The sequence below is a fragment of the Mus caroli genome, unplaced genomic scaffold (genome assembly GCF_978045245.1).
Source record: "Mus caroli unplaced genomic scaffold, Mus_caroli_1 scaffold_1, whole genome shotgun sequence".
Classification (NCBI taxonomy): domain Eukaryota; kingdom Metazoa; phylum Chordata; class Mammalia; order Rodentia; family Muridae; genus Mus; species Mus caroli.
In genome coordinates, this window is record NW_028227256.1 from 49,957,942 (window position 1) to 49,970,645 (window position 12,704).

Consider the following 12,704-nt stretch of genomic DNA (forward strand, 5'->3'; position numbering starts at 1 on the left):
TAGAATTGCTGATTAATTTTAGCAAAAATATTATGGATCTGCTTTCATTTTAAAATAGAATAATACTTTCAAATTTTCACAATATTTCATGAAAATAAGATGTTTGTGTTCATACAAAAGACATACACACACATAAGGAAGGAAGGAAGGAAGGAAGGAAGGAAGGAAGGAAGGAAGGAAGGAAGGAAGGAAGGAAGGTAGGAAGAAAGGAGGACAGGGAGGTAAAGAGGGAGGGAGGGAGCGAAACAGCATTTCCAGTCCAAAGAGGTACCTCATAATGGACCTGTCTTGTATTAAATTTGCTCCAGTGACACTTCATGACATTGCTGTCCTAGATACTCTTAAGAGTGTCCCCATCAGTGTCAGGGGACTGCAGGGCACAGAGCATCTGTGGAGGTGGAAATCCTGAGGAACGCGATGACAGTTTTAGATCCTTACTTTGGGTTTCTGTTTGGTTTTGCTTTGTGAAGAAAAAAAATCAAGTACACACAAAACTTTATATAGCAAGAATGATGGTCAATTAACTCAATAACTCTGAATCTCAGTTCGTTTCAGATTTCACATATGAGAAAGCAGGAATATAGATGCAGTTAGAACTAATACTTGGTGGAAGACGATCATTTAACTACTATTTGTAAGTGAAGGCATAAGTAGACAACATGACAGTAAAGCTGCATCATATGGCCTCTGCAAGATCTCACAAAGCAAAAAGGCTTGTGGAGCAGCACCAGAGTAACAACAGAGCACCTCTGCAGGCTCTTCCAGGTGTTCGCTATAGGGATTCCTGTGCTGTGCGCACACACTCTGATCCTTTAACAAACAGCTGCATTAGGAGAAGAAAAATGCTGGGCATCTTATTGCTCCATGTATGCTTCATGTACTTTATTTTTAGGCATGTTGTCTAAACAATGTAATAATCACAGCGGGATGCAGAGAGGAGCTGAAACCAGAACACAGCTAAAGTTTACTTTGCACATAGTTTCTCTTCTGCATGAAGTTGAAACTGGATGGGAAGGCAGAGTAAATGCAAAGTTATTAAAAAGGAAGAAAAAATGCCACCAGGACACTTATCTTTACCACATTAAAAAAAAAAAAGAAAAGAAAAGAAAAGAAAAGGAAAAGAAAAGAAAAAGAAAAAGGAAAAGAAAGAGAAAAAGAAAAAAAAAAGTCTAAGTCTAAAGCCTGATTAAATGCCAGCCTGACTACTTCCTACATGGAAGGTGCTGACCATGGAAGGTGAGAATTTCATGTCTCTAAGCCTGAAATTCCTCAACTACAAAAACAAGGCCAAGAATACTATAATGCACTGAACATGTTTTATAAAATAAACTCATATTAAGAACAAAAAATCTTGAGCCGGGCGTGGTGGCGCACGCCTTTAATTCCAGCACTTGGGAGACAGAAGCAGCCGGATTTCTGAGTTCGAGGCCAGCCTGGTCTACAGAGTGAGTTCCAGGACAGCCAGGGCTATACAGAGAAACCCTGTCTCGAAAAAAAGAAAAAAAAAAAAAAGAACAATAAATCTAAGTATAATTTCTACTAATACAATTGATCAATGTTGTCTGTAAACTGGATAATTAAGTAATCTTTTAAATGTATTCTCTGACAAGGTGAAATAATAAGAATTAAACCATAATTAAATTACAAGGAAGTCATTATAAATTCAAAAAGTTGCATACTAGACTTAGAACAGTGAGTGAAACTACTGTTCTAAGAAAATGTTATATACTTCAGGTCAAAAATACTTAATAAGATTCATTTCCTGTTCAGTTCCTTGATGGAAATTATCAAAAATAAAATTCAAGTGATTATATTAAAACTCATTTTACATCCATGAAACAATTGAAAAAAAATTTAAAAAGCAATCTAAACATTGTTTATCCTACCAAGAATAGGAATTTGCAAACATATGCATAAGAATTTAGAATGCATGAATTGTTCATAATTTTCAAGTAACTTAGCCTTAGAAATCAATTTATATTAAATGAACTACATTTTCAAACACTGAAAAGTTAAGGAGTATTTCCTCACAATGTAAAGCACTTGGGCCTGGGAAGAAGAAAAGAACTAGCAATGCTATAGCTGTGGGTAACAGCTGCCCAGCCAATATTTAATCACTACACAGTGAGACGGTCAGGAGGGGAAGGCAGGATTAACATATTGCTTTAAAACATTCCAGTATGTTCGGCATCTGTTTACTGACAATAAAAGACACAGCTGTTCCAAACGATGTACACTAACAGGTGTAACGTGCCAATCTGGCACTTTACGTACAAGTTACCCCTCATTTCCTTTTGGAATACTCTAAAATTATCCTGTAAGCCACAGCTACCGGTACCATAAGTGGTTTCCATATTAATTTTGAGTATTCTAGTCATTATGTAAAAGATGCTTCTTTCTCCATGAATTCAACAGCTTTTAAAACAAACACTACAGATCCTGAACTAATTATAATTACCCCAGATGTTTTCCATAAAAAATGGTATCTTTAGCAAATGTTCTATATCAAATTCACTGCAAAGAGCATCAAAATTATGAAGTAAGAATTGTATCAACTTCACTGTGCTTAAACCAAAAAATAAAGTTTGAGCTTGTAATTTATTTTGACACAGTACTTTAGTTAACCTACAGCCATTCATATTTAAACCAAGGGCACCATAAGGAAATTCAATAATTTAATAATAAATTATTAACAATCATTCATCTCAAGCATGACAAGATAATGAAATTTTGTGAAGATCATAAATGTAACTCACATAAATGTTTTTTTTAAATTTTTACACTTAATATATTAAAATCATGTTAAAATGTTCTGAGCAAAAAAAGCAATTCCATTCTGTTCTAGTGTATAGTAGATATGCATGTCTGTTTTTATTTATAAATTATAGCAGTGACATTATCAGTACAAACCAATGTCAGTGGAAAAATTAAAGAACTGATGATAATGAGAAGATGATATGTGGAATTGGGATCTTCTCTTTACTTTTAACATAGCAAATCTGGAGAGAAGATGCAGAAGTGAATCATAAGAGTCCAAAACGTTCCAGGCGCCTTCTCTTCTTTTCCTACAGTTAAGACATTGATGATGTTAGATTATTAAAAAAAAGTGTGTGACAAGACATTTATAGGGTCCAGGTTAATTATGTCCATGCTGACATGAGCAAAAATATGCAGTCTTTAAATAGTTTTACTTATGCATAATTATATAAAATATAAATAAAATATAACAAAATTAATAAATACTAAAAGGTTTCTTTTAATCTGTTGTCACAAGATGTTAGTTCCGACATGGCAGGAGAGAGTTGTTTGCAAGGAATGTGTCTCTCTAGAGAGCCAGAGCTTAGCCCAAGATAAGAGAATTAGCCTCCGGACCTGCACTATTCCAGTGTTTCCACAGTGCAGACATTCTAATCAGCCAGCCAGCCAGTCTCTACACATATAGATTTCTTCCACTTTTCCTTCACCACCAGATGCAGCTTCTATTCAAGTTTCCCTTCAAATCTACTAGATACCTTGAAAGCAGACAGGATCACTCCCTGCTATACTTCTTCTTAACTAGCATTCTTTCTTTCTTTTTCTTTTTTATTAGATATTTTTGTTATTTACATTTCAAATGTTATCCCCTTTCCTAGTTTCCCCTCTGAAAATCCCCTATCCACTACCCCCTGCCCCCTACACCTGCTCTCCAACCCACTCACTCCCATTCCTGGTCCTGGCATTCCCCTATACTGGGGCATAGAACCTTCACAAGACCAAGGGCCTCTCCTCCCATTGATGACCAACTAGGCCATCTGCTACATATACAGCTAGAGCCACAAGTTCTACCATGTGTTTTCTTTGATTGGTGGTTTAGTTCCAAGGAGCTCTGGGTTACTGGTTAGTTCATATTGATTTTCCTCCTACGGGGTTTCAGTCCCCTTCAGCTCCCTGGGTATTTTTAAGCTTTGCAGTGGCTCCATGTAGCTGGTTATGAACCTCTGTTCCATTCCTCTTTGCTCTCTCCCTCTGGATTTTCATCCAGCCCTGCTCACCCTGCATCTAGGTTCTTGGAGTTAAAATGTCATATCAAATGACATAAGCCACACTCAAACTTCAGAAGTAGGACATAAAGGAAGCCCCAGTGAGCAAAGGAAGCAGAAACAACTTCCTGTATTGTAAGATAAAACCAAGAAGTATGAACTCAGAGATTAAATAATACACTCACACTAGTGAATGAAGAAAGGTTCATTGGAGAAAACAAGAATAAACCAATTCCTAGAATTGTATGAAAATTAATGAAAACAAATAAAGAGCTAATAAATATAATGAGAGCCATACTGAGAGGGCGGTTTATAGCTGAAACTGCATACGTTACAGAAGTCACAGATACCTAGGTAATAATGTGATGGTGTACCTCAAGGCACTAGAAAAACAAATCAAGTCCAAAGTTATCACATGGAAGAAATAACTGAAACTAGGGCAGAAATTAATAAAATAGCCTTTTAAAAACAATAAAATATTAATGAAAGATGAGTTGGTTCTTTTGAAACTGCCTAGGGCTAGCTTAGAGCTTCAGAGTTTCAGTCCATTATCATCAAGGCAGGAACATGGCAGAATCCTGACAGACGTGATACAAGAGGAGCTGAGAGTTCTACATCTTCATCTGAAGGCCATTAGAAGAAGACTGACATGGTTAGGAGGAAGGTCTCAAAGCCTGTCCACAGTGGCACACTTCCTCCAACAAGGCCACACCTACTCCAACAACACCACACAAATAGAAAAAGAAAGGAAATTATCCTTCTCAGATGATATTATACATAAGAGATCCCAAAAATTCTACCAGGAAATTTCTTGAAATGAACAACTATTTCAGCAAAGTGGCAGAATACAAAAAAATCAGTGGGCTGGAAAGTGGTACCACAGCCTTAATCTCAGGATTTGGGAAGCACTGGCAGGAGGATTCTGTTGAGTTTAAGGCCAGTCTTGTCTACAAAGCTCCACAGAAACAATCCATCTCAAAAACCAACAACGCTGCAAAACAAACAAACAAACAAAAAACCTTCGAAAACTCAATAGCCTTTCTGTACAGACAATAGCATGTTGAGAAAGAGACAATCAATGGTAACATTTCCTTGCACAAAGCCCCAGAGAAAACAAAGTATCTAGAAAATAAACCTAACCAAGGATGGGAAGGACCTCTACAATGAAAACTCTGAAGACGAGATAGAAAAATATATACTAGAAAACAGGAAATTATACCACAGACACAACAAACACACACAAAGGAATTTACAGATCAATTTCTGTAGTGAGTGATGAATACAGACACTAAAATTCCCACTTCCCAGGAGTGATATAGCCGGGTCCTCAGGTAGTACTATGTTCAATTTTCTGAGGAACTGCCAGATTGATTTCCAGAGTGGTTGTACTACTTTGCAATCCCACCAGTAGTGGAGGAGTGCTCCTCTTTCTCCACATCATGGCCAGCATCTGCTGTCACCTGAGTTTTTCATCTTAGCCATTCTGACTGGTGTGAGGTGGAATCTCGGGGTTGTTTGGATTTGCATTTCCCTGATGACTACGGATGTTGAACATTTCTTTAGGTGCTTCTCAGCCATTAGATATTCCTCAGTTGAGAGTTCTTTGCTTAGCTCTGTTCCCCATTTTTTAACTGGGTATTTTGGTTCTCTGGAGTCTAGCTTCTGGAGTTCTTTGTATATATTGAATATTAGTCCTCTATTGAATGTAGGATTGGTAAAGACCTTTTCTCAATCTGTTGGTTGCTGTTTTGTCCTATGGATAGGGTCCTTTGCCTTACAGAAGCTTTGCAATTTTAAAATATGCTCCAACATATAACAATGACACATGCTCTGCTATGTTCATAGCAGTCTTATTTATAATAGCCAGAATCTGGAAAGAACCCAGATGTCCTTCAATAGAGGAATGGATACACAAAATGTGGTACATTTACACAATAGAGTACTACTCAGCTATTAAAAGCAATAACCATGAAATTCTTAGTCAAATGGATGGAACTAGAAAACATCATCCTGAGTGAAGTAACAGGGCACCAATATGACATTTTGTGGAAGATACAGATAATCAAGACCCATTCTAAGACAAGACAGAGGGATAGAGAGTTAATAATATATCCTGAGGTAAAACTATAAAGGTAGACTGTTGGCCTTGCAAATTGCTTCTAGTGATCCTTATGAAAAAGTACCAAGAAAAAGGTATTTACTAGATCAATATTTGCATACCATTTACCAGGAGATGTGTTAATCTGCTTAAGTAAGAACACCATCTGATTGAATTGTTGATAGACAACTGACAGTCAAATGACATACTCCATGATCCATATGTCTTCTGTACTGTTAAAGGCAGATGTGGTGGGAATCACCACCCATGCATCCTTCAAGTCCTTGATGGTGGCACTAATTTCTGCAGTTTCCCCAGGAATGTTATAGTGGTTTTGATTCACTATTTTCCTTGGTAGACACAATTCTAAAGGCTTCTCTTTAGCTTTTCCTTTTCCTCATGCCACATGTCAGTAAACCAATGTGAAAATTCTGTAAACTACTAAATATATGTATCCAAATTATACATTCTGGAACTGTACTAAGCACAGGATGAATCCAGGGATTCACTTGGCCTACTGTAAATTGGACTTCAGCTAAAACTCCATTTATCACCTGACCTCCATAAGCCCCTACTTTAACCGAAGAGCCACAATGCTTCTTGGGTTTTTCTAGAATCAGCATCAATTAAGAACAAGTATCCAACAGAGCCCAGAAACTTAATTTCCCCACAGTGCACAGTTACCCTTGTTTTTACAAGGGTTGTAGGTTGCCTTTGGTAAAAGACTAGAGAAATGCCACAGTAAAAAATTCAGGTATGGTGATCCACCCCATAAACAACCACCAAACCCAGTCACTAGGCAGATGCCAACAAGATCCTGCTGACTGGACCCTGATATAGCTATCTCCTGTGAGGTTCTGCCAGTGTCCGGCAAATATAGAAGTGGATGCTCACAGTCATCCATTGGGGAGCATAAGGTCCCCAATGAAGGATCCAGAGAAATACCCAGGAAGCTGAAGGGGACTGAAGCCCCATAGGAGGAACATCAGTATGAACTAACCAGTACCCCAGAACTCCTTGGAACTATACCACCAATCAAAGAATACACATGGTGGAACTTGTGGCTCTAGCTATATATGTAGAAGAGGATGGCCTAGTCGGTCATCAGTGGGAGGAGAGGTCCTTCGTTCTGTGAAAGTTCTATGCCCCAGTATAGGGGAATGCCAGGACTAGGAATGGGAGTGGGTGAGTTGGGGAACAGGGGGAAGGGGGAGGGGGGAAAAGAGGGGGATATGTTATTTTCAGAGGGAAAACTAGGAAAGGGGATAACATTTGAAATGTAAATAAAGAAAATATCTAATAAAAAAATTCAGGTGTTTTATCAAGGTCCTTACCTCAGGGGAACCTGGCCATCCCTTTTGTGGTGGTTTGAATAGTATGATCCCTGTAGACTCCTGTGTTTTAATATTTGACCCACAGGAAGTGGCAATATTGGGGGGGGGGCTTGGAGTAGGTGTTGCCTTGTTAGAGGAAGTTTGTCATTGTATAGGTGGGCTTGAGGTCTCATATATATGCTCAAGCTATGTTCAGGGTGGTGCACAGTTTCTCCTTCTGCAGCATTCAGATGAAGATGTAGAACTCTCAGGTCCTTCTCCAGCACAATGTCTGCCTGGATGCTGCCATGCTTCCCACAATGATGATAATGGACTAAACCTCTGAAACTGTAAACCATCCTAGTTAAATCTTTCCTTTATAAGAGTTGTCTTGGTCATGGTATCTCTTCACAGCAATGGCCACCTTAACTAAGACACCTTCACTCAAGGGATTCTAGGTCTGCAAACTGGCTTAAGTCAGGAACTTGATTCATAAGTCAAGATTCCCCTTTTCTATGATCCAGTGTAGACTTTCTTTCATTTGTTTGACAATTTTTCTGTTTATACAGATGAAAGGAAAAAATCAGTAGGCTTTTTATCTATTTCATGTCTGCAAACACAAGGATTTATTAGCTAGGTTCATCCATGGCACTACAGAAGTCACTTTGCCTGTACTGACCATTACAGGTTGGGTCATTATGAACATTGCTTTGTCTACACTGCCCATTACAATAACTAAGATAACCTTGATTTTGGCAATTCAGTGGTGCCACCTGGCCTTGGCTACCTCAGGACTCAAACCCATTTAATTTAATTCATCTAACCATAAGGTCTGGCACAAGAAAAAGAGTGACAACAAATCTCTTCAAATGTGCTGGTGCACCCTCACCATTTTGTGACTTGTAGGATGAGAGAAGGGTGTGTCTCTGTCCCTTACCATTAGGATTAACTTGTACACACTGTGCCTACTCGGTCCTTGCAACCTGGGCCTAAAAAATCCCTTCATTGATAAGCTAAGGGATATTTGGTGTTTCCAACCACTTTTCAGCAGGCCATCTTTTGACAAATGTTTTAGCTAGCCATTTAAACAAACTTTTGACACCTTTTTTTTTTTTTAAACCTGTGTGAGATGCCATATTAAACAAAGGATCTCCACTCAAAAAGCCTATACCAATAAACTCAGTATGATCCAGTCTTATGTTCCTACCACCATGATCCTTCACCCTAAAATCAATTCCCACACATATCTCCCAGACTTCTGTTTGAATGGATTAGCAAAATTATAAAGCTCTTTACTAGTATACACCTCCTCATTGACTAGCCTTTTTACTATCCCTCGAGTAGCCTGCTTTACCATAAGTCTGATTATAGGTCTAGAGGGGCATCAGTATTATCTTGCCTGGTATGTCTTTCAGAGAAAGTTACTGCTGGTTTAGCAGACAATGAAGGAGTAATTTCCTCAGTCAAAGGTAAAAAAAAAAAAAAGGGTAATATTTCAAGAACAATTGTCTATAATTAGAGAAAAATACTAGTGTAGAAAGCAATTAAGAAAGAACTGAAATTGACCTCTGGCCTCACATGCAAGCCTTACACATGCATGTACATCATCACACACATGAACATATGCATATATTCATGAACATATATCAACATACAAAATGTGCACACTTAATGACACAAAGAATTTTATGCTATTATGGAACCAATAGCCAAAAAGAAAAAAAATGCAAAGAAATGACAGAATTCCATTGTGATATAAGGCTCAACTTTTATCTTTAGTTACTGTTACATAACTTTCAAAAACATGCATCCTGTACCCAAAGGTTTTAGAAAGAAGATGCTAAAACCATAAAATAATTTTATGTAAATTTAGCTTTTTTTCACTTCCATGTGTATAAATTTAGTTAATTCATATAAGTTAATTTAACTCTTATAATATAATTTAATTTAGTTGTTAATTTTTAAAATTACAAAGGTAAATTACTTGACTCATCAATTTCAAGTGATAAATTACTGAATTAATAATATTTATTTTATAAGGTTCTATTCAGAATACATAATATAGAAAAATTTAAATACAGAAAGTTAATCTAACTATAAATGAAACAAAATATACATTTTTATTATATTTAATCTTCCCTACACAAATCATTTTTAAAACTTAAAAGAGTCATATTTTTCTAATTTAAACATATCACTATGAAATCAACAGCTATTCATAAAAGGCATAGAGAAAACACAGTAATACTTATTAATAAAAATAATTCAAATTTTTGTACATTAAATATTATGGCTTACCATATCAGCATTTTCTTTGCCTAAAATACAAAAATTCACAAACCTTAAAACAAAAAACATGAAAATCTATAGTTACAATAATTTGTTAATGTATATAAACATAAAATGACATAAACTAATCATCAAAAACATAAACATGGAAAGAAGTAGAAATGTAGTTTGTTACACAAATATAGTTCAGTTTTGGCACTTTAAAATAGACTACTATAGTGGGCAACAAGTGGCAAGGGAAATCTGTGTAGTTTGGTGTCTACCACACTCATGAGATTCAATGAAGGAGGTATATAAGAGGCAATTTCATAGCACTAAATACCTACATGTTTAAAAATGGAAAGATCATATATTTGTAACTTAGTGGCCCACCTAAAAGCTCTAGAACAAAAAGAAGAAATAATGGCACAAATTAGTAGATGGCAAGAAATAGTCAAGCTCAGGGTTGAAGCGAGAGAGAGAGAGAGAGAGAGAGAGAGAGAGAGAGAGAGAGAGAGAGAGAGAGAGAGAGAGAGAGAGAGAGAACAAAAACATACAAAGGATTAACGAAACAAAGAGCTGGTTCTTTGAGAAAATCAGTAAGACTGGCAAGTCCTTAGCCAAATTAACTAAAAGGCAGAAGAAGATTCAAATAAACAAAATTAGAGACCAAAAGGGGTGACAAAACAGACACCAAGGAAATCTAGAAAATCATAAGAATATACTTTAAAATGCTGTACTCTAACAAATTGGAAAATCCAACAGAAGTGCATATTTTTTCTGATATATAAAACTGTCAATAGTTAATTCAAGATAATATTTACAATCTAAACAGACCTAACCCCTAGTGAAATGAAGCACTCATTAAAAACTGGGGCTGAGATGGAAGGAAAGATCATCCAGAGACTGCCCCACCCCGGATCCATCCCATATACAACCACCAAACCCAGACACTATTGAATATGCCAGAAAGATTTTACTGACAGGACCCTGACATAGCTCTCTCTTGTGAGGCTATGCCAGTACCTGGCAAATACAGAAGTGGATGCTCACAGTCATTTATTGGATGGAACACAGGGCCCCTAATGAAGGAGCTAGAGAAAATACCCAAGGAGCTAAAGGGGTCTGCAACCCTATAGGAGGAACAACAATATGAACTAACCAGTACCCTCCCCGCCCCCCCAGAGCTGTGTCTCTAGTTGCATATGTAGCAGAGGATGGCCTAGTTGGCCATCAATGGAAGGAGAGGCCCTTGTTATTGGGAAGATCATATGCCCCAGTACAGGGGAATGCCAGGGCCAGGATGTGGGAGTGGGTGGGTTGGGGAGCAGGGTAGGGGGAGGGTATAGGGGGCCTTGGGGATAGCATTTGAAATGTAAATGAAGAAAATATCTATATATATATCTAACTTTAATGGTTAGGGGTTTGATTTCTAAATATATTTAAGTTAAATGCATTAAAATAATAGAGTATCTTTCTATGTTGCATCCAAACTCTCTAGTTAGTCGTCTGCCATATACATCTCCAGGGTCTATCCCAGTGAGTCTCCTGACCCTCTTCATACACACGTTCTTTCCAGCACACCAGATCTAACCAAGATTCAACATCCAGTGACCCCCACCTAAGCTGACCACCTAAACCAGAGCCACTCCAATCTCTATGCTTCTTCCAGGACTCTCTCTACTTATAGGCCAAATTGTTGGGCTTTCCTACCACACATCCAACCTTTCTACATTGCCAGATCTACCCCCCTACAATGCAGGCTTGGACAAGAAGCAACATCCTGTATACCAATTCAGTCCAACCATGAGCCTCAACATGGCCACATACTCACATACTCTCTGTCCCTACATGAACTACCTTTATCAGACTTAGAACTAACAAAAGAAGTCCACATGCCCAGGTTTCATTGCAAAACTATCAACAATATGAAAGATCATGGCAATATTTTTTCTCCAAAACTTATCCATCCTGTGGAGCTGTTTCAAATGAGAATGACCTAGATAAATCACAGGTCTCAGAATTTAAAAACATAATCATAAACTTCATCAAAGATTCAAGGAGTTAAAAGAAGACAGAAAGAAACAGCTTCATAAAATTAAAGAGAAAGAACTTTAAAAAGTAAATGCCTGCGTGATGTCCAAGAAAACTCAAATGATGGAAATGAAAACAACAATCCAGGACGTGAGAACAGAATTCAATAGGGAGATTAAAAACACTGAAGGGGACTCACACTGAAATAATGATGAAAATGAAAATCCAACAACTCACCTAGAAAACTCAAAGGAGTCTTACAAGTAGAATGAGTCAAGTAGAAGACAGTGTTGGCAATCAGGCACCTCCATGGACAGCCCTGAAGGACCTTATGACAAAGGGACCATCAGGAACCTTCACAGTCAACTCAAAGGGACCCAGCAACAAGACACATCATCACTAGGTGCCCAGAGGTTAAACATTCCCACTGTCACCTTTGTCACACATGTGCCACAACACCAATTAAAAAGCTGTGCTTTCCCTCATGCCTTCCTTTCTTCCCTTTCTCTTCCCAGAGGCAGCCTCTGTGCCCCCTTATGTCCTCCCTTTAATAAACCTCCCATGGTGTGATTTTATCCAAATTTGACACCTAGCTCCATCAGCTAGAATATCAGGACTTGATGATTGAAGATCTAGACCAAATAAGCAAGAAATATGAAAACAATTTTTAAAAAGCACAGGAAAGGATCATAAAGTGTGACCATGAAAACAAAAACAAACCTTCGGATTCTAGGTACTGATTGATGAGGGAAAAGACTTCTAAGTCAATGGCATGTACCAGATCTTCAAGGAGATCACAGGAGAAAATTTCTTCAAAATAAAAAGGTATACTCATAGCCACAAGAAGCACACAGAATATGAAATAGACAAGACCAGAAATAAAAATCCCTACAGCATATCATATTTAGAATACAAAATATACACAAACAAGAAAGTATGTTGAAGGCTACAAGAGAAATGCAAGCCATAAAT

The 12,704-nt window shown here is 37.5% G+C and overlaps 1 protein-coding gene across 4 annotated transcripts in view; it reads right to left on the reverse strand.

Annotated features, from left to right (window-relative positions):
- Positions 1-2,848: 2,848 nt before the first annotated feature.
- Positions 2,849-12,704, reverse strand: part of LOC110302872 (uncharacterized) — a 32,809-nt gene continuing 22,953 nt past the window's right edge. For 2 of the 4 annotated variants that reach the window (XM_085837919.1, XM_085837966.1), the window contains exons 6-7: positions 9,729-9,748; positions 2,849-3,065 (exon numbers count right to left, since the gene is read on the reverse strand). In XM_085837919.1, the coding sequence (XP_085694045.1) occupies positions 2,900-3,065; positions 9,729-9,748 (186 nt within the window). In that variant the 3' untranslated portion in view covers positions 2,849-2,899. Of the gene's footprint in view, positions 3,066-9,728; positions 9,772-12,704 lie in introns of all 4 variants that reach the window. The other 2 variants (XM_021173657.2, XM_021173665.2) reach the window with 2 other exon arrangements.